General features: G+C 39.1%; 1 protein-coding gene across 1 annotated transcript in view; it reads right to left on the reverse strand.

Moving 5' to 3' along the window:
- The window catches only part of DCP2 (decapping mRNA 2), a 49,471-nt gene that overhangs the window by 18,296 nt on the left and 4,127 nt on the right, over window positions 1-27,048 (reverse strand). The window contains exons 2-4 of the mRNA XM_005902719.3: window positions 19,198-19,349; window positions 12,677-12,804; window positions 12,166-12,264 (exon numbers count right to left, since the gene is read on the reverse strand). Of these exons, the coding sequence (XP_005902781.2) occupies window positions 12,166-12,264; window positions 12,677-12,804; window positions 19,198-19,349 (379 nt within the window). The remainder of the gene's footprint in view (window positions 1-12,165; window positions 12,265-12,676; window positions 12,805-19,197; window positions 19,350-27,048) is intronic.

The following is a 27,048-nucleotide window of genomic DNA, read 5'->3' on the forward strand; positions in this document are numbered from 1 at the left end:
TAAGAGGCATGAGAGATATCTCATTATGGTTTTGATTTGTATTTGCCTAATAATCACCAGATGGTCAACACTGAAATAACACTGATTATATTCTTGGCAGCCAAAGATGGAGAAGCTCTATACAGTCAGCAAAAACAAGACCAGGAGCTGACTGTGGCTCAGATCATGAACTCCTTATTGCCAAATTCAGACTTCAATTGAAGAAAGTGGGGAAAACTACTAGAACATTCAGGTATGACCTAAATCAAATCCCTTACAATTATACAGTAGAAGTGAGAAATAGATTTAAGGGACTAGATCTGATAGATAGAATGCCTGATGAACTATGGACGGAGGCTCGTGACACTGTACAGGAGACAGGGATCAAGACCATCCCTATGGGAAAGAAATGCAAAAAAGCAAAATGGCTGTCTGAGGAGGCCTTACAAATAGCTGGGAAAAGAAGAGAAGTGAAAAGCAAAGGAGAAAAGGAAAGATATACCCATTTGAATACAGAGTTCCAAAGAATAGCAAGGAGAAATAAGAAAGCCTTCCTCAGAGATCAATGCAAAGAAATAGAGGAAAACAACAGAATGAGAAAGACGAGAGATCTCTTCAAGAAAATTAGAGCTACCAAGGGAACATTTCATGCAAAGATGGGCTTGATAAAGGACAGAAATGGTATGGACCTAACACAAGCAGAAGATATTAAGAAGAGGTGGCAAGAATACACAGAACTGTACAAAAAAGATCTTCACGACCCAGATAATCACGATGGTGTGATCACTCACCTACAGCCAGTCATGCTGGAATGTGAAGTCAAGTGGGTCTTAGAAAGCATCAATACAAACAAAGCTAGTGGAGATGATGGAATTCCAGTTGAGCTATTTCAAATGCTGAAAGATGATGCTGTGAAAGCGCTGCACTCAATATGCCAGCAAATTTGGAAAACTCAGCAGTGGCCACAGGACTGTAAACATCAGTTTTCATTCTAATCCCTGAGAAAGGCAATGCCAAAGAATGCTCAAACTACTGCACAATTGCACTCATCTCACATGCTAGTAAAGGAATGCTCAAAATTCTTCAAGTCAGGCTTCAGCAATACGTGAACTGTGAACTTCCAGATGTTCAAGCTGGTTTTAGAAAAGGCAAAGGAATCAGAGATCAAATTGTCAACATCCGCTGCATCATCAAAAAAGCAAGCGAGCTCCAGAAAACATCTATTTCTGCTTTATTGACTAGGCCAAAGCCCTTGGACTGTGTGGATCACAATAAACTGCGGAAAATTCTGAAAGAGATGGGAATAACAGACCACCTGACCTGCCTCTTGAGAAACCTGTATGCAGGTTAGGAAGCAACTGGACATGGAACAACAGACTGGTTCCAAATAGGAAAAAGAGTACGTCAAAGCTGCATATTGTCACCGTGCTTATTTAACTTATATGCAGATTACATCATGAGAAACCCTGGGCTGGAAGAAGCACAAGCTGGAATCAAGACTGCCGGGAGAAAATATCAATAACCTCAGACATCCAGATGGTACCACCCTTATGGCAGAAAGTGAAGAGGAACTCAAAAGCCTCTTGATGAAAGTGAAAGAGGAGAGTGAAAAAGTGGGCTTAAAGCTCAACATTCAGAAAACAAAGATCATGGCATCTGCTCCCATCACTTCATGGGAAATAGATGGGGAAACAGTGGAAACAGTGTCAGACTTTATTTTTCTGGGCTCCAAAATCACTGCAGATGGTGACTGCAGCCATGAAATTAAAAGACGCTTACTCCTTGGAAAGAAAGTTATTACCAACCTAGATAGCATATTGAAAAGCACAGACATTACTTTGCCAACAAAGGTCTGTCTAGTCAAGGCTATGGTTTTTCCAGTGGTCGTGTATGGATGCAAGAGTTGGACTGTGAAGAAAGCTGAGCGCCAAAGAATTGATGCTTTTGAACTATGGTGTTGGAGAAGACTCCAGAGTCCCTTGGACTGCAAGGAGATGCAACCAGTCCATCCTAAAGGAGATCAGTCCTGGGTGTTCTTTGGAAGGACTGATGCTGAAGCTGAAACTCCAATACTTTGGCCACCTCATGAGAAAAGTTGACTCATTGGAAAAGATCCTGATCCTGGGAGGGACTGGGGGCAGGAGGAGGAGATAACAGAGGATGAGATGGCTGGATGGCATCACCGACTCGATGGACATGAGTTTGAGTGAACTCCGGGAGTTGGTGATGGACAGGGAGGCCTGGCGTGCTGTGATTTATGGGGTCCCAAAGAGTCGGACACAACTGAGCGACTGAACTGAATTGAATATCTAGTGATGCGGGGCATCTTCTCACATTTTTATTAACTATTTATCTTCTTTGGAAAAATGTATATTCAGGTCTTTTTCCCATTTTTTAATTGAATTATTTGCTACTGAGTTGTATAAGTTCTTATTAGACATTAACTCCTTATCAACTATATGGTTTGCTTGTTATACATTTTTAGACATTAACTCTTTATTAACTATATGGTTTGCAGGTATTTTCTCCCATTCCACAGGCTTTCTACTTTGTTGACTGTTTCTCGTTTTTGGGTCGATGTAGTCTTGCTTATTTTGGTGCTTGTGCTTTTGGAGTCATATTCAAAAAGTCATTGCCAAGAGCCACATTAAGGAGTTTTTATCCTGTTTTCTTCTAGAAGTTTCATGGTTTCAAGTCTTACATTTAAGTCATGTACCCACTTCAAGCTAACTTCTGTGAGTGGTGTAAGATAGTGGTCTAGTTTCATTCTTTTTCATGGGAATATTCAATTTCCTCAGCATCATTAACTGAAGAGACTCTCTTTTTTCCATTGAGTTTTCTTGGCTCCCTCCTCAAATATTAGTTGACCATACATGTGTGGCTTTGTTTCTGGGATCTCAATTCTTTGATCTGTTTCATTGATCATTGATCTGTTTATGTTTCAGATCTGTTTCATTCATCTGTTTTTGCACCACTGCCATACCATTTAATGACTACAGCTTTACAGTACAGCATGAAAGCAGGAAGTGTGATACCTTCCACTTTGTTCTTCTTTCAGGATTGCTCTGGTTATTCAGAGTATTCTGTGGTTCTGTACACATTTTAAGATTTTTTTTTTCTAATTCTGTAAAAATAAGGCCACTGAAATTTTGATAGGGATCACACTGAATCTAGAGATGATTTTTGGCAGTAATGGCATTTTAACAATATTAATTCTCATAATCCATGAACATGGGATAAAGATTTTAAAGTCAGTAATTCTACATGTAGGCAAGGACAACAAGAACTCTCATATGCAGGTGGTCGGAATATAAATGGGTTCAACCAACTGGAAAACCACTGGCAACTTCCCTATGACTCAGTAATTCCATTCCTAGAGAAACGAAGGCTTATTTTCCTCAAAGGACATGTACCACCATATTTATACCAGTTTTATCCTTAATAGCCAAAAGCTGGATACAATCCAATACATAAAAGAATGGATAAACAACTGTGGTATATTTGTACACTGCAATATTACAAAGAGCGATTAAAAAGAACCAGCTGCTAATATACACGATAACACAGATGAATCTCACAAGCATTACACTGAGAGAGAGAGATAAAACACAAAGAATAGCTATTTCGAAATCCTAATTATATGAAGCTCAGAACAGGCAAAAATAATCGATGGTAATAGAAAAGTCAAAACAGTGGTTCCTTCCAGGAAATGTGGGAAAAGTAGGTACTGATCCGAAAGGGCAGGAGGACTTTCCTGGTGGTCCAGTGGTTGGGAGTCTGCCCACCAATGCAGGGGATGCAGGTTGGATCCCTGGTCAGGGAAGGTTCCACATGACATGCAGCAGCTGGGCCCATGTGCCACACTTCCGAGCTGGCACTGCAGAGCCCAGGAGCTGCAATCACCGAAGCCCGAAAGCCCCAGAGCTCCACAACAGAAGAAAGCCCTTGCACAGCAACAAGGAGCCCACGCCACAGCCAAGCCCCAGTGCAGCCAAAATTAAAAAAAGAAGGGGCAGCAAAGACTCTTCTGAGCTGCTGAAAATATTCTTTGACCTGGATGGTGGTTTCACAGGCATGTACATACATAAAAATTAATAACCTGCTAAGTTTATTTTATGCTTTTATCCGTCAACAAAAAAAGCTTAAAAAATAATTTTTACATGGTTCTTAATTCTATTTTTACAGTTATTCTCTTTAACTCTCTTCTTTGAATATCTTATAATCAGAAATTAGAATACCTACCAGTCACATATGTCTGTAAAATAATTAAAAGCTATGCTAAAAGTAAATTGTATAATCTAAGTTCTTTGTAAGCAGACCCTATTTGTTACAAACAGAATCTAAATGAATACATGCTTAACAAAACAAGCACTGAAGGACTAAGAGCCTGTTTCAGATTAAAGACTGCAAAACAACAATTAAATGCAAACACAGGGCAGGAGCCTGGGATAGGATCCTGTATGGGAGAAGGGGTGGAAACTGCAGAAAAGGACTATAATGGATCAACTAGTAAATCTGAATACTCAATTATCCGTTAGATAAAAGAACCTTTCAAACCCATTCCTGAATTTGATAATTACACCGTGATTATGTAAGAGAACTTTCTAGTTCTTTAAACTTATTGATACATGCAGTAATAGTGGTTAAGAGACATTATGTCTACAATTTACTCCTAAATTATCTAGCAATAATAATAAAAACCATACACCCATATGTATCAAAAGTAATAAAGCAAACACGGCAAAATATTAACAGGTGGGTCTATTCTTTTTATTATTCTTACTATAACATTAACACAATTTTAAAGACTAACATGTAATTAATGGTAAGGTTGTTTTAGTGTATTCATTCAAATATATCTGTGTGCTTAGTGACAGGTACTATCCTATCCTACGCACTGATTTCAGAAATGAATAAAGCAAGCACTGCTCTTTCAAGAGCTCCATCTTAAAAAGAAATGATAACTGTGGTATGATATACATGCCAGAAAGTAGGTGGGTGCCATGGGAATACAGAATCAGGATGCTTACCTCAGCCTTGAGGGGCTTCCCAACTGCCCATGCAGGAGAGGCCCGTTTGATCCCTAATCCAGGAAGATGCCTGCAGAAGGAAATGGCAACCCATTCCAGTATTCTTGCCTGGAAAAATCCCAAGGACAGAGGAGCCTAGTGGGCTTCAGTCCACGGGCTCACAAAAAGTTGGGACACGAGTGAGCGACTGAACATCAACTCAGCCCTGGGCACAGGTGAGGTGTGAGGTGTGAGCTGGGGTAGTCACCTGGAAGGCTGTCATAAGCAGGGTCCTATCCTGTGGATAAACCTGGGCTAGGACTTGAAAGATGACTAGAAGTTTATAAGACTGACAAGAAGAAAAAGATACTCCAGATAGCTGAGAATGACTATAGCTGAAGGATTATAAAGAGAAGAAATGGTACAACATGAGGCCATTAGTGTAATGTAACAAAGGCAGCTTTGAAACCCTGTACAACCATACTTCAGTTCAGTTCAGTCGCTCAGTCGTGTCCGACTCTTCGCGACCCCATGGATTGCAGCACGCCAGGCCTCCCTGTCCATCACCAATTCCCGAAGCTCACTCAGACTCATGTCCATCGAGTCAGTGATGCCATCCCAGCCATCTCATCCTCTGTCGTCCCCTTTTCCTCCTGCCCCCAATCCTTCCCAGCATCAGTCTTTTCCAATGAGTCAACTCTTTACATGAGGTGGCCAAAGTACTGGAGTTTCAGCTTCAGCATCGTTCCCTCCAAAGAAATCCCAGGACTGATCTCCTTCAGAATGGACTGGTTGCATCTCCTTGCAGTCCAAGGGACTCTGGAGTCTTCTCCAACACCACAGTTCAAAAGCATCAATTCTTCGGTGCTCAGCTTTCTTCACAGTCCAACTCTCACATCCATACATGACCACTGGAAAAACCATAGCCTTGACTAGATGGACCTTGGTTGGCAAAGTAATGTCTCTGCTTTTGAATATGCTATCTAGGTTGGTCATAACTTTCCTTCCAAGGAGTAAGCGTCTTTTAATTTCATGGCTGCAGTCACCATCTGCAGTGATTTTGGAGCCCAGAAAAATAAAGTCTGACACTGTTTCCACTGTTTCCCCATCTATTTCCCATGAAGTGATGGGACCGGATGCCATGATCTTCGTTTTCTGAATGTTGAACTTTAAGCCAACTTTTTCACTCTCCTCTTTCACTTTCATCAAGAAGCTTTTGAGTTCCTCTTCACTTTCTGCCATAAGGGTGGTGTCATCTGCATATCTGAGGTTATTGATATTTCTCCCATACTTAGAATAAACATAATACAATGCTGCTGCTGCTAAGTCGCTTCAGTCGTCTCCGACTCTGCACGACCTCATGGACTGCAGCCTACCAGGCTCCTCCGTCCATGGGATTTTCCAGGCAAGAGTACTGGAGTGGGTTGCCATTGCCCTTTCCAATAATACAATGCAAGACTTCTTAATTCTAAAAGTGATAAAGATTGGTTCACCTCTAAAATAAGGTACTCATTCTCAACAAGCATTTACCAGGAAAAAATTTTAATAGCTCACTTTTATGTACAGATAACAAATCTACAGCCAACAAAGGGTTAATATCCAAAATACAAACAGCTCGTACAGTTCAAGATCAAAAAATCAAAAAAAAAAAAAAAGGAACAGTCAAAAAATGGGCAGAACCCAAACAGCCATTTCTCCAAAGATGTACAGATGGCCAGTAAACACTTGAAGAGAGGCTCAATATCACACATTATTAGAGAAATGCATATCAAAACTATGAGATTATCGCCTCACACCAGTCAGAATGCCCATCATCAAAAAAAATCTACCAAGAGTAAATGCTGCAGAGTGTGGAGAAAGGGAACCCTCCCGCACTGGTGGGAATATAAACCGATACAGCCACTGTGGAAAACAGCACGGAGGTTCCTTAAAACACTAGGAATAAAAAACACTAGGAATAAAATCACCGTATGACCCAGCAACCCCACTACTGGGCCACTACTCCCGCCCTGAGAAAACCACAGTGCCAGAATACACATGTGGCCCTCGTTCACTGCAGCACTACTGGCAACGGCCAGGACGCGGAAGCAACCTAGATGCCTACCAACACGTGAATGGATAAGAAGCTGCGGTGCACCTCCACAGTGGAGTACTGCTCAACCATAAAGCAATGAACTTGAGTCAACTGTAGTGAGGTGGATGAACCTAGATTGTGCTGGAGAGCCAAGTAAGTCAGAAAGAGAAAAACGAGTGTCGTATGTTAACGCATATATACACAATCTAGAAAAATGGTACTAATGAACATAGCAGAGACGGGACTGTGGACACAGTTGGGGAAGGCGAGGGTGGGGCAAATTACATACAACAGTGCAGTGTCAGTCGCTCAGTTGTGCCCGACTCTGTGCCACCCTGTGGACTGCAGCCCACCAGGCTCCTCTGTCCATGGGATTCTCCAGGCAAGAATACTGGAGTGGACTGCCATTTCCTTCTCCAGGGGATCTTCCCGACCCAGGCAGGCATCAAACCTGGGCCTCCTGCACTGCAGGCAGATTCTTTACCGTCTGAGCTACCAGGGAAATCCTATATACACAATATCACACATAAAACAGGTAGAAGGAAGCTACTAAATAACACAGGAAGCCCCGCCTAGTGCTCTGTGATGACCTGGAGGGGTCATCTCATGGCTGGGGATGGGTGGGGAGGCTCAGGAGGAAAATTATATATATACACACACATACACAAATACACACACACATAACTGATCTGCATTACTGTACAGCAGAAACCAATTCAAAATTATAATGCAATTTCCCACCAATTAAAAAAATAAAATTTAAAACCAATTTTTAATACCAAACCTTCTGTGAATCAAATCCCTTCCTGTATGATAATTCAGAGTTAACGTTCCTGGCGCATGGAATAGGATTAACGTCTCAAACGATATCAGATAAAAATCTCTACGTAAGAGTAAAAAAATGTGCTACCCAAAGAACACCAGCATAGACAATCAAATCCTCTGCCTAAAATCTATGTCCTATAAGCCTACAAGTGGTAGAATAAACCAGTAATTCCTCTGTACAAATTCTATCAAGATTAAATCACATAAGGGCACATTAAAGTAAGTGTCATTATAATAAAATGCTGTTCTACCAAATAATAAGCAGCAACATGAAATCTCGAAACCACATATGAACTGCCAAGTATTCCATGTTCTCAAAAACAGGTGTTGTTTCACCACAATTGGTAACAAAAATATACCAAGATTATCTTAATACAGCCTTTCAATAAAACCTAGAGAACATTTTTCACATCTCTATCGTACATCTACTTGACTACTGAATAAGTGTTCAGAAATAACCCAATTAACAAAGGTGAACCAAGTGATCAAAGAGAAGATTGGAAACTACTAATTAGGACGGCCATTAGCTTTCAACTGACGATTATTCACAGCTTCTCCCTGAGCGGCCTGCTTGCCACTGATTCTTCAGCCCAGTCCACACACACAGCCCTTACAGAAGGTGTCAGATTCTGCTGTAGCAAAATAAACACTTCTACACACTCATACACGATGAAATAACACTGATACAATTACAATAAAGAAAATTAAAAAGTTATTAAGCAACCTAAAATAAAACCCATGGTAGAAACCAGAGGGAAAAAAAACATGGTACAAACAAGAGAAAAAGTGCTTAACACATCAGCCTAAGCCTAATGATAGCTAAAAATTAAGACAAAACTTCTCCATATGTATTCATACAAGTGAAAATGAAAAGTGTAATATTAACTCCTATAAATGGAATAACAATCTGGTTTTCAGCTAAGACTGATGGCGCTCCCCCTCCCTCAGTGTTGCTTCTATTGTGCTGCAGCACCACCAAGTGGCAGAAGGATACACTGCAACTCTAGGACGGCTGGTTGAATACTTCAACACTCAAAAATAGCAATTACTATGGACTGAACCTTCCAAAATTCTTAGGAAGGCCTAACTCCCAAAATGACTGTACTTGGAGACGGGGCCTGTGAGGAGGTGGTGCAGGTTACATGAGGTCATGCAGGTGGGTCTCCAATCCGACAGGACTAGTGCCCTTTAAGAGGAGGAGACACCGGTAAACTAGCGCCCTGGGCTCTCAGTCACCCAGGGAAGACCACGCGGGCACACAGAGGCAAGGCAGCTGACTGCAGGCCGGAGGGAGAGCCTTCACCAGGAAATCCACCAACAGGCAGCTTGCTCTTAGGCTTCCCAGCCTCCAGGAGTAGAAAATAAACGTCTACTGCTTATGCCACCCAGGCTGCAGTATTTTGTTATGGCAGCCTGAATGGATTAATACAGCAATGCTACACCTTAATTCCACAATCTGTTCTTTATGAGAAAAGCATTCACTTAAAAGGAACAAAAATCAAAAGATTTGCCTTTAAAAATTCTAGCCCTTAAAATAACAGAAATTTAAAAAAGTCTTTTCTAAAAAGTTCCTTTATCGGCTAAAAGAGGCTATTATTTAGTTCAGAAAAGTTAGAAGTTAGGATTAATTCTTATTATCAAAGGGAACATTTTTTCCCCGAAATTAATCAACTGTGGTTCCTAAGTACACCTGTGGTTTCCTCAGAGCAAGACAAAATCTTTAAAACACGGGAGGCGGGGGGAGATTCATATTGGTCCAAATAAGAGAGCTAAGTGTTATCAGGAAATAGATATATGTACTTAAAATCAAGTTTCTTCTGTTTACATCTGTGTATGTATTTAGAAATTCTCACCAATTTACAAACATTCCTGACTGTCTATATATTAAATAGCAGCCAAGAACATGAACTCCAGAACCCAAATACTAGGGTTTGCATCTCTGTTTTGTGCTTACTGAGTACTCAACAGCTCTGTTTCAGTTACCCACCTGTAAAAATAGAGATAACTTCCCATAAAGGCTGCATCTTCCCCTACAGGATTCTCCATTCTCCCACTCCCCCGGCCCCAAGAATAAACTTTATTTACTTTCTTACAAATTATGGTGATCCACTGGAATCAGCACCAGACAGACAGGATAACTTTTTATCTCAGTATCCCAGAGCAGAGAACAAAGAAGAGAAACCAAGGTGAAAACTGTCCTGGTTCACAGGTTAACTTTCTCTTTTTATCCCAAATACCCCACTTCTGCATCATCCCGACTCTGTATAATATCGTGTATAAAATTCATGAGATGGAGCATTCCAGCAGTAGATGCAGGCAGAGCCCTTGGATCTAGGGTCCTTCTTCAGTTTTCCAAGATTAGGCATTTGATTCCTCGGGAAAGATCCAATTATGAAGATAGCCCATACCACCTAATTTAGCCGAAATTTCTGTTACTGCAGTTAATATTTCTTTCTGGACCTGGACAACTATCTCACTACTGTAGGAGAAGTCTACTCCATGTATAAGACGTATGGATTAACTCCACCAGGTAGGACAGTATGGCTCCCATTTTGCCTTTCTTTATAAGCAAGACAACTACAAAAACTGAAGACACAAAAGGGAAGACTTTTTAACTACTCCATTTCATCTCCTGCCATCTGCAGAAAATAAAGGAAAAGCTCTTAAGAGGATGTGGCATTTCCTCACCTGCTCCCTAAATAGTTTTCAATTTTAAAGGGTGGGCATAAAATGTCTTTGCTATAAGCTGTTGCAAAATACTTGCTCAGATAAGCTGTTCCACACTCAATTTAAAATGCAGCATTTTCAGTCATTTTAAAAATCTTACTCCAAAGTAAATAAGCATTGATACTTTTTCTACAGTAAATGACCACTAGTGGTTTTTAAAATTTTAACTACTATCCCTCACTAACAAATAGACTCGAACCAGGCGGTGAACACTGCTCTAGAAAAACATGGAGCAAAAAAAAAAGAGATTCAAATAAAATATGCTACAAAATCCATACTGCCATCTTGAAAAAAAAAAAATCTCAAAATTCAATCACTACCAGCTTAGACTCTAGAAAGATACCACTTCTAGTTATGAATATCTTGCTTTTAGAAACAAGTCCTTGAGTTAGACTCCTAATAATTTTATATCTTACAGAGAGATTTGTCCAGTTTCTCTAGGCTACTGAGCAACATATACTAAAACTATAATGGAACAAACCCCTTTCAACTCCTAGTCCAGTTCTCTTTCCATTTTATCATATTTCCTCATAGCTCAACTCCTCAAATGTCAAGGACAAGGTGTACTGGTGTAAATTGATAAATAAGAATACCGTATACAATGTATCACAATGTATTACTGTGGGCTACAGCCAACTGGTTACATGTGATAAACAATTTAAGTAAGAGTGAACATCCTCCTTTTACAAATAAGAAAATAAGGCCCCATACAGACAGCTAGTCTGTGGCAGTCTTTTGGGGAAAAAGTGACCTCCATCTACAAAGATACCCAGTTATGATTTGAATGGGCAGAAGAGAGGCGTTTCCAGGTAGGAAAATCACATAAGCAAAAGCTTAGTGGATAAAACAAATCAATCAATTCAGAGGACAAAGAATAAATTATTTGACTAAGAATGCTATGCTAAGTCGCTTCAGTCGTGTCTGACCCTGTGCGACCCCACAGATGGCAGCCCACCAGGCTCCCCATCCCTGGGATTCTCCAGGCAAGAACACTGGAGTGGGTTGCCATTTCCTTCATTTTCTTCTTGACTAAGAATAAAGACAGACAAATTTAGGAATGGCTAAGTTCTGTGTTGGGGGTAGGAAACGGAGTTTCAATTCTTAAAGAATTAAACTTCATCCTACAGGCAGAGGGAAGCTAGAGTGGGTTTTTACCAATAAATGTAAATGTCTCAGAAATTGTGCGTTTGTCTAGACGCCCAGACTATAAACATAAAACAAAGGTTATAAGAGTCAAAATATTTAACTAATCTATTTATTTAATCCAATTAAATATTTAATCCAATTCTAAAAGGAAAAGTGGAAAGGATATTACAAAAAAGGTTAAATAATAAAATAAAATATGTACAGTGAAAGAAAATGAAACAAATGAGAGAAGAACAAATGACAGAGGTAGACAAACAAATTAACAGTTACATAACAAAAGATATTACTCCATGCAGGCATTCAAGTTCTGGAAAGAGGATTAAATGATCCAAACAAGTCCAGTCTCCAAAGCTAAAACAACACTCAAAGCACAGCCACCAAACGCATCAAACTGCAGTAACTCACCTCTCTAGCAGCACAATCATGAGGAGCTTCTTCTTTATTTACTTTTCCTTTTGGAAATCCCCAGCCTGATTTTGCGAGGTACCCCTGAACCAGTAGTACCTGCAAAACAATCAAGAGGTAAAAATAAAACTTGCTCTCCTTTCCCATATTCCTTTCTAAAAGCCAGAAGTGCTTTTCTCCTTACTTCAGATAACTGTTATCGCCAACAATTTTACTTGGTTAACTATCTTTCAGGAGGCTAGATATAATATTACTTTTCCTATGAAGAAAGGCATTCTGCCCATTTTAAAGTATTTCTTCAGCAATCAAGTTCCTTTACAATATGCCATACTGCAATAGGTATGAATTATTAAGACCCAGAATGCAGACAAAATATGCAAATTTTGGCCTTGTAGCACTAAAAATCTAAGTATACGTTTAAAACCTCAGTTCAGAACATTATAGATATAACATTAGGATGAAAACAGCTGATTACCATTTCACTTAAAAATTCTGTATTACTCTCACTCACATTTTCAAGTGTCTCATCAAGAATAATTGCACCATATGTTGGCACTCCCATTTTATATTCCTTCCATTCATCCAAAATTTTTTCCACATCTTCACCTTGAGGCAGCAAAAATGGACAATGATTGAAGAGTACACCATGTGTTAAGGAAGCCATTTACTTTCTCCCTTACAATTTAAGCACATATATACAGAAAGAGATCTTTTAAAATGAATTTTGTATTTTATTATTTTTTTATTAAAAATATTTTTATTTAAATTAATAAAAACATTTTTATTTAAATTAATATTATTTATTATTATTGTATACAATTACTCACATCTTCACCTCAGTTAAGTGTATCCTTCTTGTCTTTTCACATTTTTTTTCTCCTGAACAAAACATTTCTAACTTCTGCATTTAGCCTAGGCACAAATCAAGTAAACTTTGAATACACATACTCTGACACCCTAAGTTAACAACAAAAAACTCAGGGCCACGTTAGCACTTACAATCACTAAGTGTGTCGAATTTATCATATTAAGAGTCAACAGATACTGAAACTGACAGCAAGAAATATAAGCACAGTACCCACAGCAAGAGGTAGGAGCCATCAGAGTAACCAGAAGTGGGAATTCCCTGACAGTACAATAGTTAGGACTCTGCTTCCACTGCAGGGGGTACAGATTCAATCCCTGGTTGAGGAACTAAGATCCCACAAGCCTCTCAGCCGCCCTTCTCCCCCAAAAAAGAAGAAGCAGAAGTAGCTAACTCTAACTCTGGGAAGCAGAACTAGAAATGAATGAAGCATGCCACTCTACAGGGCTGAATATTTTTCTTTACCATGTGTATGTATTGTTTTCATAATTTAAAACATTTTAAAGATGAAGATTAAGGATTATAGAGAAATGTAAATATGAGTATTAAGGAAAGTATGGCCTGTTTCAAAAGAAACTGGTATGTCTCTCCAAAACTGAGCAGAGTAAAATAATTTTTTTCTAAAGTAAATAAAACCTAAACCTGTAAAGTATATGTTCAGGCTTCCAATACTCATATGCTACCAAATGCCTCATTACAACACTGTTAATTATGAAAACTGTGGGCAAATTATAATTTATAACAGTGTTTCTCAAACGGAGGACATTCTCAAGGGTTTTCAAGTGCTGTGAATGCTTACATATTCTCTTTTCATTTTTATATTAATGTAAGAAAGGAAGGTTTTGTAACAGATAAGGCAAAGAAAGGTGCAGGGAAAACTTATAGCACACACACGTCAACATCCTCAAAGAAGTCAGCATTATATTCACATTAACTACTGAGTTAAACAAAAACATCACGATAAATTCATTTTATGAAAACGAATTTTATGAGCTGTACCTTTTTCTGTTTAAAAATATGCTTTGGTTTTATATTGCAGTAAGAAATAAGGTTCTCAAAGAGCTCAAAAAAGGCAACCATCTATAACAACACTGTATTAAATAGGCAAGCACTAGGTTAAAAATAGTCTTTGCTTTCATTTGGGGAGTGGGGAAATCATGTGGATATAATATTAACTATTCCATAAAACTCTATGGAAGAATTTTGGAAGATTCCAGCTTCCTATAATTCTGAAAGCTATTTCTCATTAAAAGTCTAAGATATTTAGTAAAAATTCCTTATGTGTTTTAGGTCACCACAGATTTTATTTTTTAATCTAACTATATCTTTTAAATAAATGGATATTTTTCCATTAAAAATTAACCACAGGGGGAAAAATATGAAAATAACCCAGAAATAGAAGTAACTTCCAATAGTGTCAAAGAGGAAGTGTCAAAGAGGAAGACACTTATCTCGTCTTTTTCCTTTCTCTTCCTTCTCCCTACAACATTCCTAATAATTTCACAGTACATTAGTGTCTCTATAATGAAGTTTTAGCTCATCTTTCTACCCATTAAACAACTTCTTCAAAAATAACAAATTAAAACCAACAGACATAGTCTTGAAAATTATCTATACTCTTCATTTACCCATTTTTTTTCCTACCCCAAAATCACCATAAAAAGAGTAAGTTGATGAACCAATCAACTGCAGACCAAGATATATTTGGAATTAATGATGAAAAGTACTTGCTCAAGTCCACACAATTAGCAAATAACAGAACCCAATCCAAAAATGACATCAATTTCTTCAATGAAGACAACTCTTCAATCTTCCTCCAAATTCAACAGTCCATAAAGCAATTCATTCCAACAATGGACTGGAAAGCTTTCTGTTTTTTGGGTTTTTGGGTGGAGAGTTTTTAAACACCACTTTTATTTAATGAGACAATGTACTTAACTCAAAAAACCCTATGATATGCTCTGAGTAATGATAATTATTTTCTAATTTTTACTAAAATTATTATTTGACTACTGCCTTATTTTCTTAACCATCAAACCAAATTATTTTCCATCTTCAGTCTTGGCTTACTGGGCCTTACCAACATTTCTAAGAGAAAGACTGAAGATCACACTGATGACGTAAAGAATGGAAGAAGCTTTAAGCACATACACCTACTTGTACACATATCCCCTTTCTTAACAATTCAGTGATTCTTCAGTAGACTCTTTTCAACATTTCTGCAAAAACATGAAAAATATACTCTAACTGTAGATAATCATTTCACTGTAACTGCCATCCAAAATCCTTCTGTTATCACAGACGACATCAATTTCCTCTCGGGACAACTCGTCAAGCTGTAGCCCCAGTTCCCTGTATTCCTTGTCCTTCACATCCACGCCCACTTCTGGGACCAACTCCCACAGCAACAATCTGCACCTTGCCATCAACAAGGTGTTGTTGATGGCAACACAACAGAACTGTAATAGTTCTATTACAGTACTCTGATTAGAATAAAACATCTTGGCCATAATTTTATACAGCAGTCTTTTAAGTAGTCACAATATATGGTTATTCTACATCTATTTTTGACTGTTCTCCTGTCTCCATATTAGCACCCTCTGGCTTTTATTTTCTTCTCTCCACAATACAGTCCATCACTTTAATTAATGTCTTAGCAATATTCAAAATTCTTTTGCCACAGTTATGAATATAGCTCCCCAGCAAAACCTCAACCCAGAAGCAAGTCCAGGACAGTCGAGCTATACCCACACTGGGGTATGTAGTATATACTCAGGCAAGTACTACTGGCACATACTCAGTTAAGTGCTATACCTGAGTAGCCACTAGAGAAAAGTCACAGGACTATGCACAATTAACACAAGAAAACAGAGTCAGAGAAAAGCCCTACTATTTGTCCAAGGCTGCACGACTGGTAAATGGCAAAGATGGGATGGTAACGCGAGGAATATGACTCCGGAATTCATACTATTAACTTTTACTCTAGTCTCACAGGTACCACAGATCAGCGCGTCCGTCACGCCCCACAGAATTTCTCCTTTATTTCTCTACAAGTGGAGCGGCACACCCATCCACTCAATCGCTCAGATCAGAAACCTGGGTGCCATCCTTGACTCCTCCTCTACCGCTCCTCAGACATTCAAGTGAAGACAAAGTTTACCTCCTAAATATCACTGAAATTTAGTATCTTCTATTCACTTCTATCAGAAGTTTCCATTTCTCTCTCATAAATTAATGAAACAGCATCTTAACTAGGCTTTCAATCTGATGTTCCTCCAATTCACTGCCTGCACTGTCTCAGGAATGTTTTTCAAAACGTCCCTAGAGAGAAGTAAAGAAATGTGGCAAAACGTTAACAACGGGCAAATACACAGAAAGGGCATGATGGCACTTGATTTAACATTCTTTCCACTTCTCTGCAAGTTACACTTTTTTCCTGAAGTCTTTTTTTAATCTCCTACATTCTTTTATTACCCTTATGGGTAAAGTCCAGACAAATACGGCCCACTAGACTCTGCCTCCAAAGAAGATTTTTATCTATTTTCAAATTGGAGTGGGATTACTCGCTTCACTATTTCTAATGAACCCTAGGCTACCTTATCAAAACCTATCAGACTTTAGTGTAATCACGTCCTTTCCTGCCTGTCATCTTAAAGACAGCAACCAAATATACCTTGTTCAATGCCTGGCACAGAGGAAGCACTCAATTATTTAATGGAGTCTACCACATTAGAAGAAGCTTTTTCTTCCACGTAGTGAATTAGAAGAAACTTAACTAAAACAGGGGCACTTTTAAAAATTCATATATATAAGCACAATTGCAATTGTGTTTCAGGAAAAACTGCAATTCAGGAGACTCTGGGTTAGGAAGATCCCCTGGAGAAGGAAATGCCAACCCACTCCAGTATTCTTGCCTGGAGAATTCCAACCTCTTGCCTGGGGTCAGAAGAGTCGGACATAACTTAGTGACTAAACCACCACAAAATCTTATCCAGATTATCCAGATAAGCACAAAATCTTATCCAGAACCCCAAAATATGTACAGTTGCTCTTGTAAGACCCCCAAGTCTATGCAAAACAGACCAAAACCAAAGAAGACAGCCTTCTTATTTTATCCATGTTTCTCCAATTAGATTATATCTCCTTAAAAACAGTGGTCTATGATTTCCTCATAAAATCGGCTACCAAGACTCTAACAAAGATAGTGCTCCACAATACTTCTATTCCTCCTTTTTTCATTTACTTCTCCATACTTGCTGAAAAAGTTTCAAAGGTTAACAGCTATATAGAATAAACAGTTTCATTCATTTTCTGCAGGGGTTCCTTATTTCATGCAGCTAAGAAAAAGCACAGGGAGTTGAGTATGAGGGTTATTTTAAATCACCTCTTCCCACTCCCTCTAGTGTACTACAGTGCACTTACGGGTATAGTTCCACGTCAACACATGGTTTATGCTGAAAAACAATGACCAAGAGAATAAAAATCAAAGCATTTTGGCTCTAAAACTCACAAATTCCCCTACATAACTTCCGTCCCTATCTCCTCTTAGATCCCTGTAAGAATCTTAGTAAAAATTTACTTTCCAAGGTATTGCTTATCATTTCCAACTCCCCAATTTTGCTCCATCCCTTTTCTTTATCTGCAATGTATTTCCCACTCCAGCCTGCTTAGAGGAAATATATAGAATGAAAATTCTACATTCCCTTTAAAACACAGCCTTGCTTAAACTTGCATAAAACTTTCCACCTTCTGCCAAATTCTAAAAACAGTATCAAGAGCATTAGCAATTTACCAGGTTTTTGGCCTTGTGACACAGCTTCCTTTTATAATCTTAAATATTCATGTGAATCTTTTATGACAAGTTTCTATCTTATTTGTAAATAGGGAGGAACAAAAGCTTCTCAGAAGGCAAGCAATCTGCCATAAAACCAAAAACTGTTTTGAACACAGGAAGTATTCAATAATTACTTACGAATATCTATACCAGAAAGGTAGTAATCTCAATAAAGATCATTCAGTTAAGTGGAACAGCAAGAGGAAAAAAAAAAAAAAAAAACAGATCAGTTCTAGAAACAGGCTAGCTATATCTGAAAGAAAAGAAAATCAAATTTATTTCTAATTATCACTGTACATTTTAGGGGGTCCTCAACATAAATAAAAATACAGTTGTCACTCCAGTATCGACAGGTGTTACCAAGTCCAAGCTCACTCTGCTCACTACATGACAGGCCGATGAGTCCAAGACACAAGGCTGAGGCAAGGAATCTGATTTATTCAGAGGCTAACCAAAATGGCCAACTAATGTCTCAAAATAATCATTTTACCGGGGTCTGGATGCCAGGTTCTTTTATAGAGAGAGATGGGGGGAGGTGAGGAAACAAAGTAAAAAGACTATTAATCTTGCAAGTTATCTCCTAGAATGGCCAGCCTCAGGCGGGTGTTCATTTCTTCCTTCCTGCCAACTACAGGTGGCAGGGAGAGGGGCTGGTTCTGAACAAAGGCACTTTAACAGTCAGGCAGAGAGGCAGGCCATTATGTATGACTGTAGTAATAACAAAGGCAATGTAAAGCAAGTCAAAGACACAGTTTCAACATGGAGTCGGAACTGACTTCTCCCTGCAACAATGTGTGACCCACAGATAGCGGGGCTGACTCTACCATGCCATTTTACACCATCAAAGAAACTTGAGCGGGCTTCCCTGGTGGCTCAGCGGTAAAGAACCCTCCTGCCGATGCAGGAGACGTGGGTTTGATCCCTGAGTCAGGAAGATCTCCTGGAGAAGGAAATGGCAACCCACTCCAATATTCTCACGTAGGAAATCCAATGGCAAAGGAGCCTGATGGGCTATATAATCCATGGGGTCACAGAAAACTGGACACGACTTAGTGACTAAACAAGGGACATCTATGGATTCTGGTATCCTGGAGAGAAGGGGAGGTCCTGGAGCCACCCCCAGGAATACCAAGGTACAGCCCTGCTATCAAATTGTGCCTACCACCATCAGGCACAAACCATATGCATATGCTTTATGTATTTGACAAATTTTAGAAATCATTATGTTTTATTTAAAAGATTATAAATCTCAAAGATAGGCAAAAGAAAATTTGTGCTAAAACATCTTATTAACAAGAATGAAAGACAGTCATTATAGTAATAAAAAGGATATCAGCTTTAGCAAAGTCTCTTATCCCACACTGAGGTAATCCTGGTGTGTTCTGCATGTAGAAATCCAAGTAAAACCAATGGGCAAGTTCAATCTGAAAACACACTCGGATAGCATTGTCTCTTTCCTCGCTGGGAATATGCAAAATAAATCGGCTGTCAAAAACAAAAAACATACAAAAATTACATTTACAAACCATAACAATTCATTTTAACCTTTTTAATTGCTTCATTCCTGACCCACCAACACAAAAACAGACCAAAAGCAGTACTGATCAAGGAAGCAAAATTGGCAGGAAAGTGAAAGTGTTTGTTAGTCGCTCAGTCTGTCCAACTCTTTGCGACCCCATGGGCTGTAGCCTCTGTCCATGGAATTCTCCGGGCAAGAAGGCTGGACTGGGTTGCCATTCCTTTCTCCAGGGGATCTTCCAGACCCAGGGATCAAACCCAGGTCTCCTGCACTGCAGGCAGATTCTTTACCATCTGAGCCATCAGGGAAACCAGGGAAAATGAGTTATGAATCATAACACAGTTTTTTTAAGAGGCCATCTATCCTCTGTTCACAAGTAGAGATTAAGAGCTCACTAACAATAAATTACAGGTGAGCAAGAAAACAAACTTGTGGGACTTCCCTGAGGTCCAGTGGTTAAGACTCCATGCTTCCACTGAAACAGGCACAGATTTCATCCATGGCTGGGGAGCTAACATCCCACAAGCCATGTGGTGTGGACAAAAAAAAGAAAGAAAAAAAAAAAAAACACTAGGATTCCCTTCCATGTCTGGTAACATTTTCAAAGAATACATGCAAATAAATTCATACACTCAAACAGAAAAGATATTAACTGTTTAATCTTTATATTTACAGTACTACAAAGAAATGTAAAAGCAACCATTAATAGACCAGACTTCCCAAAGAGCTCATCTGAAGAAACTGAGTTCAAAATAACTTTCAAACACACTCACTTTAAAAAAAAAAAATCTAAACTGTCTTTTCTAAGTACATTCAGAGGGAGGAAGAAACAGTTAACTATATTATATATAGTTATAGTACACTATATTATATATACAATATACACATTATATATACAAATGTATATGTATGATTAAGATAATGAACCCCTTTTTGTGCAACAAACCAAAATTTATGTGATTTATAGGACACATTAAGCAACCACCATTAACATTCTTCCATGCTTAACTTAGCATTTTCTGTAACCTTTTTCTAGTGACTTTTAGAGACAGAATGAATTACATAAAAGAAACCCACTGGTGTCTACAGTTATTTTTTAAAATTAAAAATAGCATCACCCAATTTGATCACTCACACGACCAGTCCACAACCTCTCTGGCACTAGCTTCATGGAAGACAATTTTTCCATGGACTGGGACAAGGGGGATGGTTTGGGGACGATTCAAGTGCGTTACATTTACTGTGCCTTTTATTTCTATCATTATTATGACATCCGCTCCACCTCAGATCACCAGGCACAGATTCCAGCCTCTGGGGCCTCTGACCTACACTATTCACTAGTTGTAACATTAGTGATAAATGTTCTTTGCTGTTTTCAAGTTTCAAATCAAATCTCAAAACAATGCTGTAAAAATTATAAAAATATATCATTCCAATAGGGAACTGGATAAGTGGAAGTTAAGACAAATGTATGTACAATAATCTAGAAAAACAATGGGGAAATGAGCCTAAACCACATCTATATTAAGAACAAGACAGGTAACACGCAACCCTGATGGCATTATCTAAAACATAAAAATCTCTTCCACATGGCATTTAAGATCCAGTGCCTGCTCACCTGCACAGCCTCTGTCCCTCTGTAAAGTTCTTTATACCCAGTGACACCTGATTCTTAGAAATGTACTAAATCACCATCCACATACTATCTCTCTCCTCTCCTTTTCTTATAATTCATTCCTCATGACTTACTTATAGGTCATGAGGAATGACTTATGAATTACCTACTTCATTCATTTCTTCTAATTCATTCCTCATGACTTACAAACACTGCGTCTCCTACAGTGGTAGGTATATCAGACTCCTCTGAATAGATTTATATACTCTTTCAGTTCCTACTCCATTAAAGCAACTATCTGATTTTTATGACTGCGTGCATGCTCAATCGCCAAGTCATGTCCAAGACTTTGCACCCCATGGACTGTAGTCCGCCAGGCTCCTCTGTCCATAGGATTTTTCAGGCAAGAGTACTAGAGTGGTTTGCCATTTCCTTCTCCAGGGGATCTTTCCGACCCAGACATCAAACCCACGTCTCCTGCATTGCAGGCCAATTCTTTACCACCATTACTGTCCATAAACTGTTTCAAGTTAGTTCACTGAGATAAGGTGCTGAAATCAGTCCTGAATATTCATTGGAATATCGATGCTGAAGCTGAAACTCCAATACTTTGGCACCTGATGCAAAGAATTGACTCACTAGAAAAGACCCTGACGCTGGGAAAGATTGAAGGCGGGAGGAGAAGGGGACAACAGAGGATGAGATGGTTGGATGGCATCACTTGACAGACATGAGTCTGAATAAACTCTAGGAGTTGGTGATGGACAGGGAGGCCTGGCGTGCTGCAGTCCATGCGGTCGCAGAGTTGGACACAACTGAGCGAATGAACTAACTGATCTTTGCGTATTTTTATTCCTATAGTCTAGCAAATTGTCTGACACATACTAGAGTAACATACTGGCAGTTACACTTTATCTTTGAAATATAAGATGGAGTAAGCATGTTCCACTCTGTCCTTCCCACAAAATGCAGCTATAAACCCTGAATGAAATACACAGACCAGCTGTTTGAGGACTGTGAAAAGTGAACAGCAGCAGGAAGATTGAGGAGGATGACAAATATCTGAATTTACCATTTTTCCACCCTCCAGTATCCCTAAGGTGAACTGGGGGTTAGAAGTGAGCTCCAGGAGCCCTCAAGTTCTGCCTCAAGGATCAAGATAGGAATCTAAAGGAATCTCTCCACGCTTAGAGACAGTGAGGGAAATTCCCCCTCTCCTCCATTCTCTCATGCCACAGCACCAAGCAATGCCATACTGGTTAGAGCTGGCAGCAAGTGACTACAACAGGGATCCACAGAAGTTAAAACTTTGTTGGACAAGAACCTTCCTCTCCGATCACAAGAACTGTGCAGTCCCAACAGAGTAGGGTCAACATCCATTGCTTATTTTTCTTCTAATCTCCAGCCATGTGGTCCCAGGCATGAGAGAGTCACAAGAAACATGGTAAAGTGGCTTTCGGTTTCTGCCATTTTTCAATCTTCTACACACCATTCTCCTCTCTCCATCGTCCCAACAAATGGTATCTTAGTTTACTCTTTCAGCACTACTGACACCTGGAGCACATAACTCTATGTTGAGAGGAGCTATGCTGTATGCTCTCGGTGTTCAGCAGCATCCATAGCCTTTGCTTATTAGGTATCAACAGCCCTCTCCACAAAGCTGCAACAACCAAAAGGATCTCCAGTCACTGCCAAACGTCTCTCGAGAGGAGCAAAACTCAGTCCCAGTCTATAACCACAGCGTTAGATCAGCATTCAAGTCTTCACACTGTGATTCTATAAATACAATTCACAACTAAGCCGCATGATAAGCCACAGTTTTTTCCCATTTTAAAAATTACTTACTTTAGCTGCGTGGGGTCTCAGTTGTGGCACATGGGATCTTTCAGCTGTAGCATGCAAACTCTCAGCAGGAGCATGCAGGAGTCTAGTTCCCTGACCAGAGCTCGAACCTGGGCCCCCTGCATTGGCAGCAGAGTCTTAGCTGCTAGACCACCAGGGAAGTCCTTGTTTTCCCTCTGAAGCACAATCAAAAGTTCTCCCACTAATTAATGAATGTCTTGTCATTGCTTTACTTCCTCTGCATTGTCAGTAACTCAATCTTTCACTAGTTTTCTAAGCTCTTTTCTCGAGGTGTTCATTCAGACACACCAGTTCCATCTTAAAGACTATCCCTGAGCCTTGTGACCTGCTCCAATCTGGAGTGACTGTCCCTGCATCTGCTACACATCTGTCATCCTACGCTGTCCGCTCACTAGCATCCTCTGGTCCCCACGATTCTGGCCTACACTAGACCTCATGTTCTTACACCCTGTCTTCCTCCTGATTAAGGTACTTCCTTATTTTCACTTAGTACCACCTTCCACGCCTTCTGGACAAAGAATGCAGGAGAGATAAATATGAAGACATAGTGAATTTGAAAATATCTTTACCCTCACACTTGACAATTTGGCTAGGTAAAGAATTCCAGGTTGGAAATCATTTTCCTTCGGAATCCTGAAGACAGTGCTCTTTCCTGCCAGCCTACAATTTTGATGTGTTAGACTGAAGCCACCTCAATTCCTTTGTCCAACCTTTTTTCTCACTGGAAGCTTCCAGCTTCTTCCTTCTGTCCTTCATGTTCTAAAATTCCCTAGCTGTCTCTTTTCCATCCACTGTATCACTCACTCAATGGACTTCATCTACTTGGAAGCTCACCTCCTTCAGTACTGTAAGACTTGTGCAATGATCCTTTGAGTCTCCAATTTTCTCTGTTATGTCCTACCTCTAGCTTCTAAAACCCTTACTTTCTGGGAAACAGTCTCTTGCAAACCACCTACTGGGCTTTTTGTTTCTACTCTCATATTTCAAATTCCAAAGGCTATTTTTAATTGCTTAAATTATGTTTTCAAAGATTATTCTATTACATGACTATAAAAACCTCTCTCTCTAAGGAGTAGTTTTGGGTTTTTTTTCTTCTCCTACCTGCACAGTTTGATTCTTTCCAGTTGTTTTTCCTTCTCATTGCTAGTTTTAAGGTCTACATTCTGCATTGAGGCCTATTTCAGATATTCATACTTAATGCAACAGACCACAAAGCTTTCTTAGGAGGCTTCTCAAACATGAGGGACCATTAAAGGGGATTAGGCTGAGCCATTTGATAGAGTAACTTCCAATGTCAGTATCTTCAGGTGTTTCCTCATGGGCTAGTCAGATCACCTAGACAAAAACCTTCCGATCCGTCAGGAGGCAAAGGCCAGGCTGCCACTTTCTGGGAGCCGAGCAGGGGAAGAGGGACGGCTTCCAGGATGTGCACAGTACTCGCCACCTCATCTCTGCCGCCTTCCAACATCCTCTCATTCTGAAGCAGAGTGACCACTACAATATTCGCTCTGTCACAAGTCTGTCGGGTCTAAGCCACACGCCACTTTCACTTCTGCTGTATAGCTTCCAAATTTTGTGGCTCATCTCTTCATCCATTCTTCCCTTTCTTGTGGGGTTATACATTTGAAATTTTTTACCTTTTAGTGGAGCAGATGCTTGTGCACAATCTACTATCTTTAACTAGAAATCCATATGACAACACATTTCGGGAGGATACTCACCACGATCTAAAATGGGTACAAAAACACCCAAAACAGAGAAATGCAATCCCAGTCCCATCCCAGTCCAGAGAAGTCCTGCAGATACACTGCAAGATGAGAATAAAACTTTTAAAAAGGCTAACATAACAGCAAAGTCTATTAGTAGGAGACCATCCACACTTCCTTCATTCCTGACAGTCAGGAGTTTTCCTACAAAAGGTAGGGGAGGGAGAACAACACCCAAGACTCTTGCCTAACTTTAGAAAACAGGTTTGAGTGTTGGCACACCAAAACAAAACTCCTGCACACTGGTATTCAAAGGTTCCCCACCGTTTATGAGCCAGCTCCCTATCTATTCTCATAAAGAAGCCTCTACAGCCCCATCTTAAACATCTTAAAAAACCACCCAACGTTTCAGGAAAACCTAATTCAAGACAAAGAAAAAATTAAACTCATTTTAAAAAACTGGCTCTGAAGAAAAGTGTTGTCAAGGATATCTCCTGGAACCTGATACTGCAAGTGTGGGCCCTGGGCCACCTGGAAACCTAACTGTGAGAAGAGAAACATTTCAGTCAGACATTTCAGTCCCATACAGGCTCAGAAAGCTTGCTCCCTAATGATCCTCTCAGAGAAACAACTTTAGAATGTAAATCAGCAAAACAAGAATGAAAATAAAGCATAAACAGGATTCAGAGAGAAGAGACACAACCTGGGAGAGCTGGGAAAAGGAATTCTAGTACAGCGCAGATTGGACTAGACAGTGAAGATCTCCAAGACAGCATTTCCTAGGAAAAAAGGATTCAGCAGAAGAGCAGATGGTATAACTGAGAGCAAGACCAAGGATATCTAAGGAGCAAATAAGGGTGTGATGGTGGAAGGCAGCTAGAAACTACGGGCATTTTGAGGGAGAAGGGTAAATGTACAAGAGAATCACAGTCCACACATGAAGCAAAGTTAGAACAAAAGGGGGAAAAATATTAAAGAACAGTGAGAAGGAACCAGGGGATAATGAACAAAGCATATGCATCTTTATCCAAAAGAAAAAACTAAAAGGTATCATTTAGAGCAATTTGCAGAATATAAGAAAGAAGAATTTACTTGGTCATTCTCTCTCAAGATTCTTAAAAAAGGATCTTGACTATGTTCAGAATCCTAGCCATTGTAGACTTGCCTCTACTATGAAAAGTATTTACAGTCATGACGTATAACAAATGCCTTTATTATTGTTCACCCCCTACAATCAACCAGTAGCAGAATGTTTAAGATTTCATAATGTTACAAAATGTAACATAAATACTATCAATCTTAATTTGTAAGTCACCTGGATAGAAGCTGAGGGAGTAGGTAAGAAAAGAAACGGAAGAAATGATGGGGCACTAACTGCCTCACCCTACCAAATACAGACTCAAGAGACACTGATGTTCACAGACAGAAATAAAACGTTTAAGCATAGTAAAGTCACAAAGATAACCAGTGGAACGATTTAAAGTAGTAATATAACTGCACTGGAAGTAGGACAAGAGCAACAGTAAGTGTAAACTACAGTCCCACCTAATAGTCTACCAAGAGACACTAAATCCTCAATCTAAAGTTGATAGAAAGGGGTACAAGTAAACTTTAAAATACTGAAATAGCCATTAGAAAACTTCACAAAACAGGTAAAGTCTGCAGAGCAGAACTAGGATGTAAGGGGTAGGGCAAGACATTGTTGCTTTTCAGTTCACAAAGTCATCTGTACTGTTTGATTTAAAAACAAAAATACCTTACAGATGAGTACATTTTAAAAGTTAAAGGCAAACTTTTTAGAAACTTTTAAGAAAAAAAATTTTACACAGGAAAATTAAACTTCAATGCTTTCATTCGGTGAATGTTTGTGATGTGTTTTATATATTTAAAAGTGTGTGTATATACATACATGTGTATATTTTAAAAGCTAAAGTAAAATGCTTTTCACAATATTTTGTTATGGGAAAAATTTCTCCACCTTACAAAAAAGTCATCTTTTCAATGTTTCCACAGATAGAAAAAGCATTAGCTCAGGGACTGAAATTAACACAAAAATGTTTCAGGTGAAATGAACACTTAAATGGTTATTTCATTAACCTATGTGATCACCAAAATAGCAATATTAGCTGCCAGAATATACCTTTCTCCTTTTAACACAGGAGTGACCTTACCATTTAATTCTTAAAGGGACTTAAATAAATAACTTCAAACTCTTCTTTAAGAGGAACAACTTAACAAACTGCAGTTTTCAGTTTTTACTTTAAAATCATGCTTTCCAAATCTTTAATAAGATTATTTAAATGATACTGAAAAATATTTTTAACTTTTAACGTTAGAAACCATGGTGCAGTTTACACCCGTGGCGGATTCATGTTGATGTGTGGCAGAACCAATACGATATGGTAAAGTAAAAAAAAATTTTTAATTAAAAAAAAAAAAAGAAACCATGGTGCACCAAAGACGAATATCACCCACCATACA

Source organism: Bos mutus, chromosome 10, assembly GCF_027580195.1.
Source record: "Bos mutus isolate GX-2022 chromosome 10, NWIPB_WYAK_1.1, whole genome shotgun sequence".
Lineage (NCBI taxonomy): Eukaryota > Metazoa > Chordata > Mammalia > Artiodactyla > Bovidae > Bos > Bos mutus.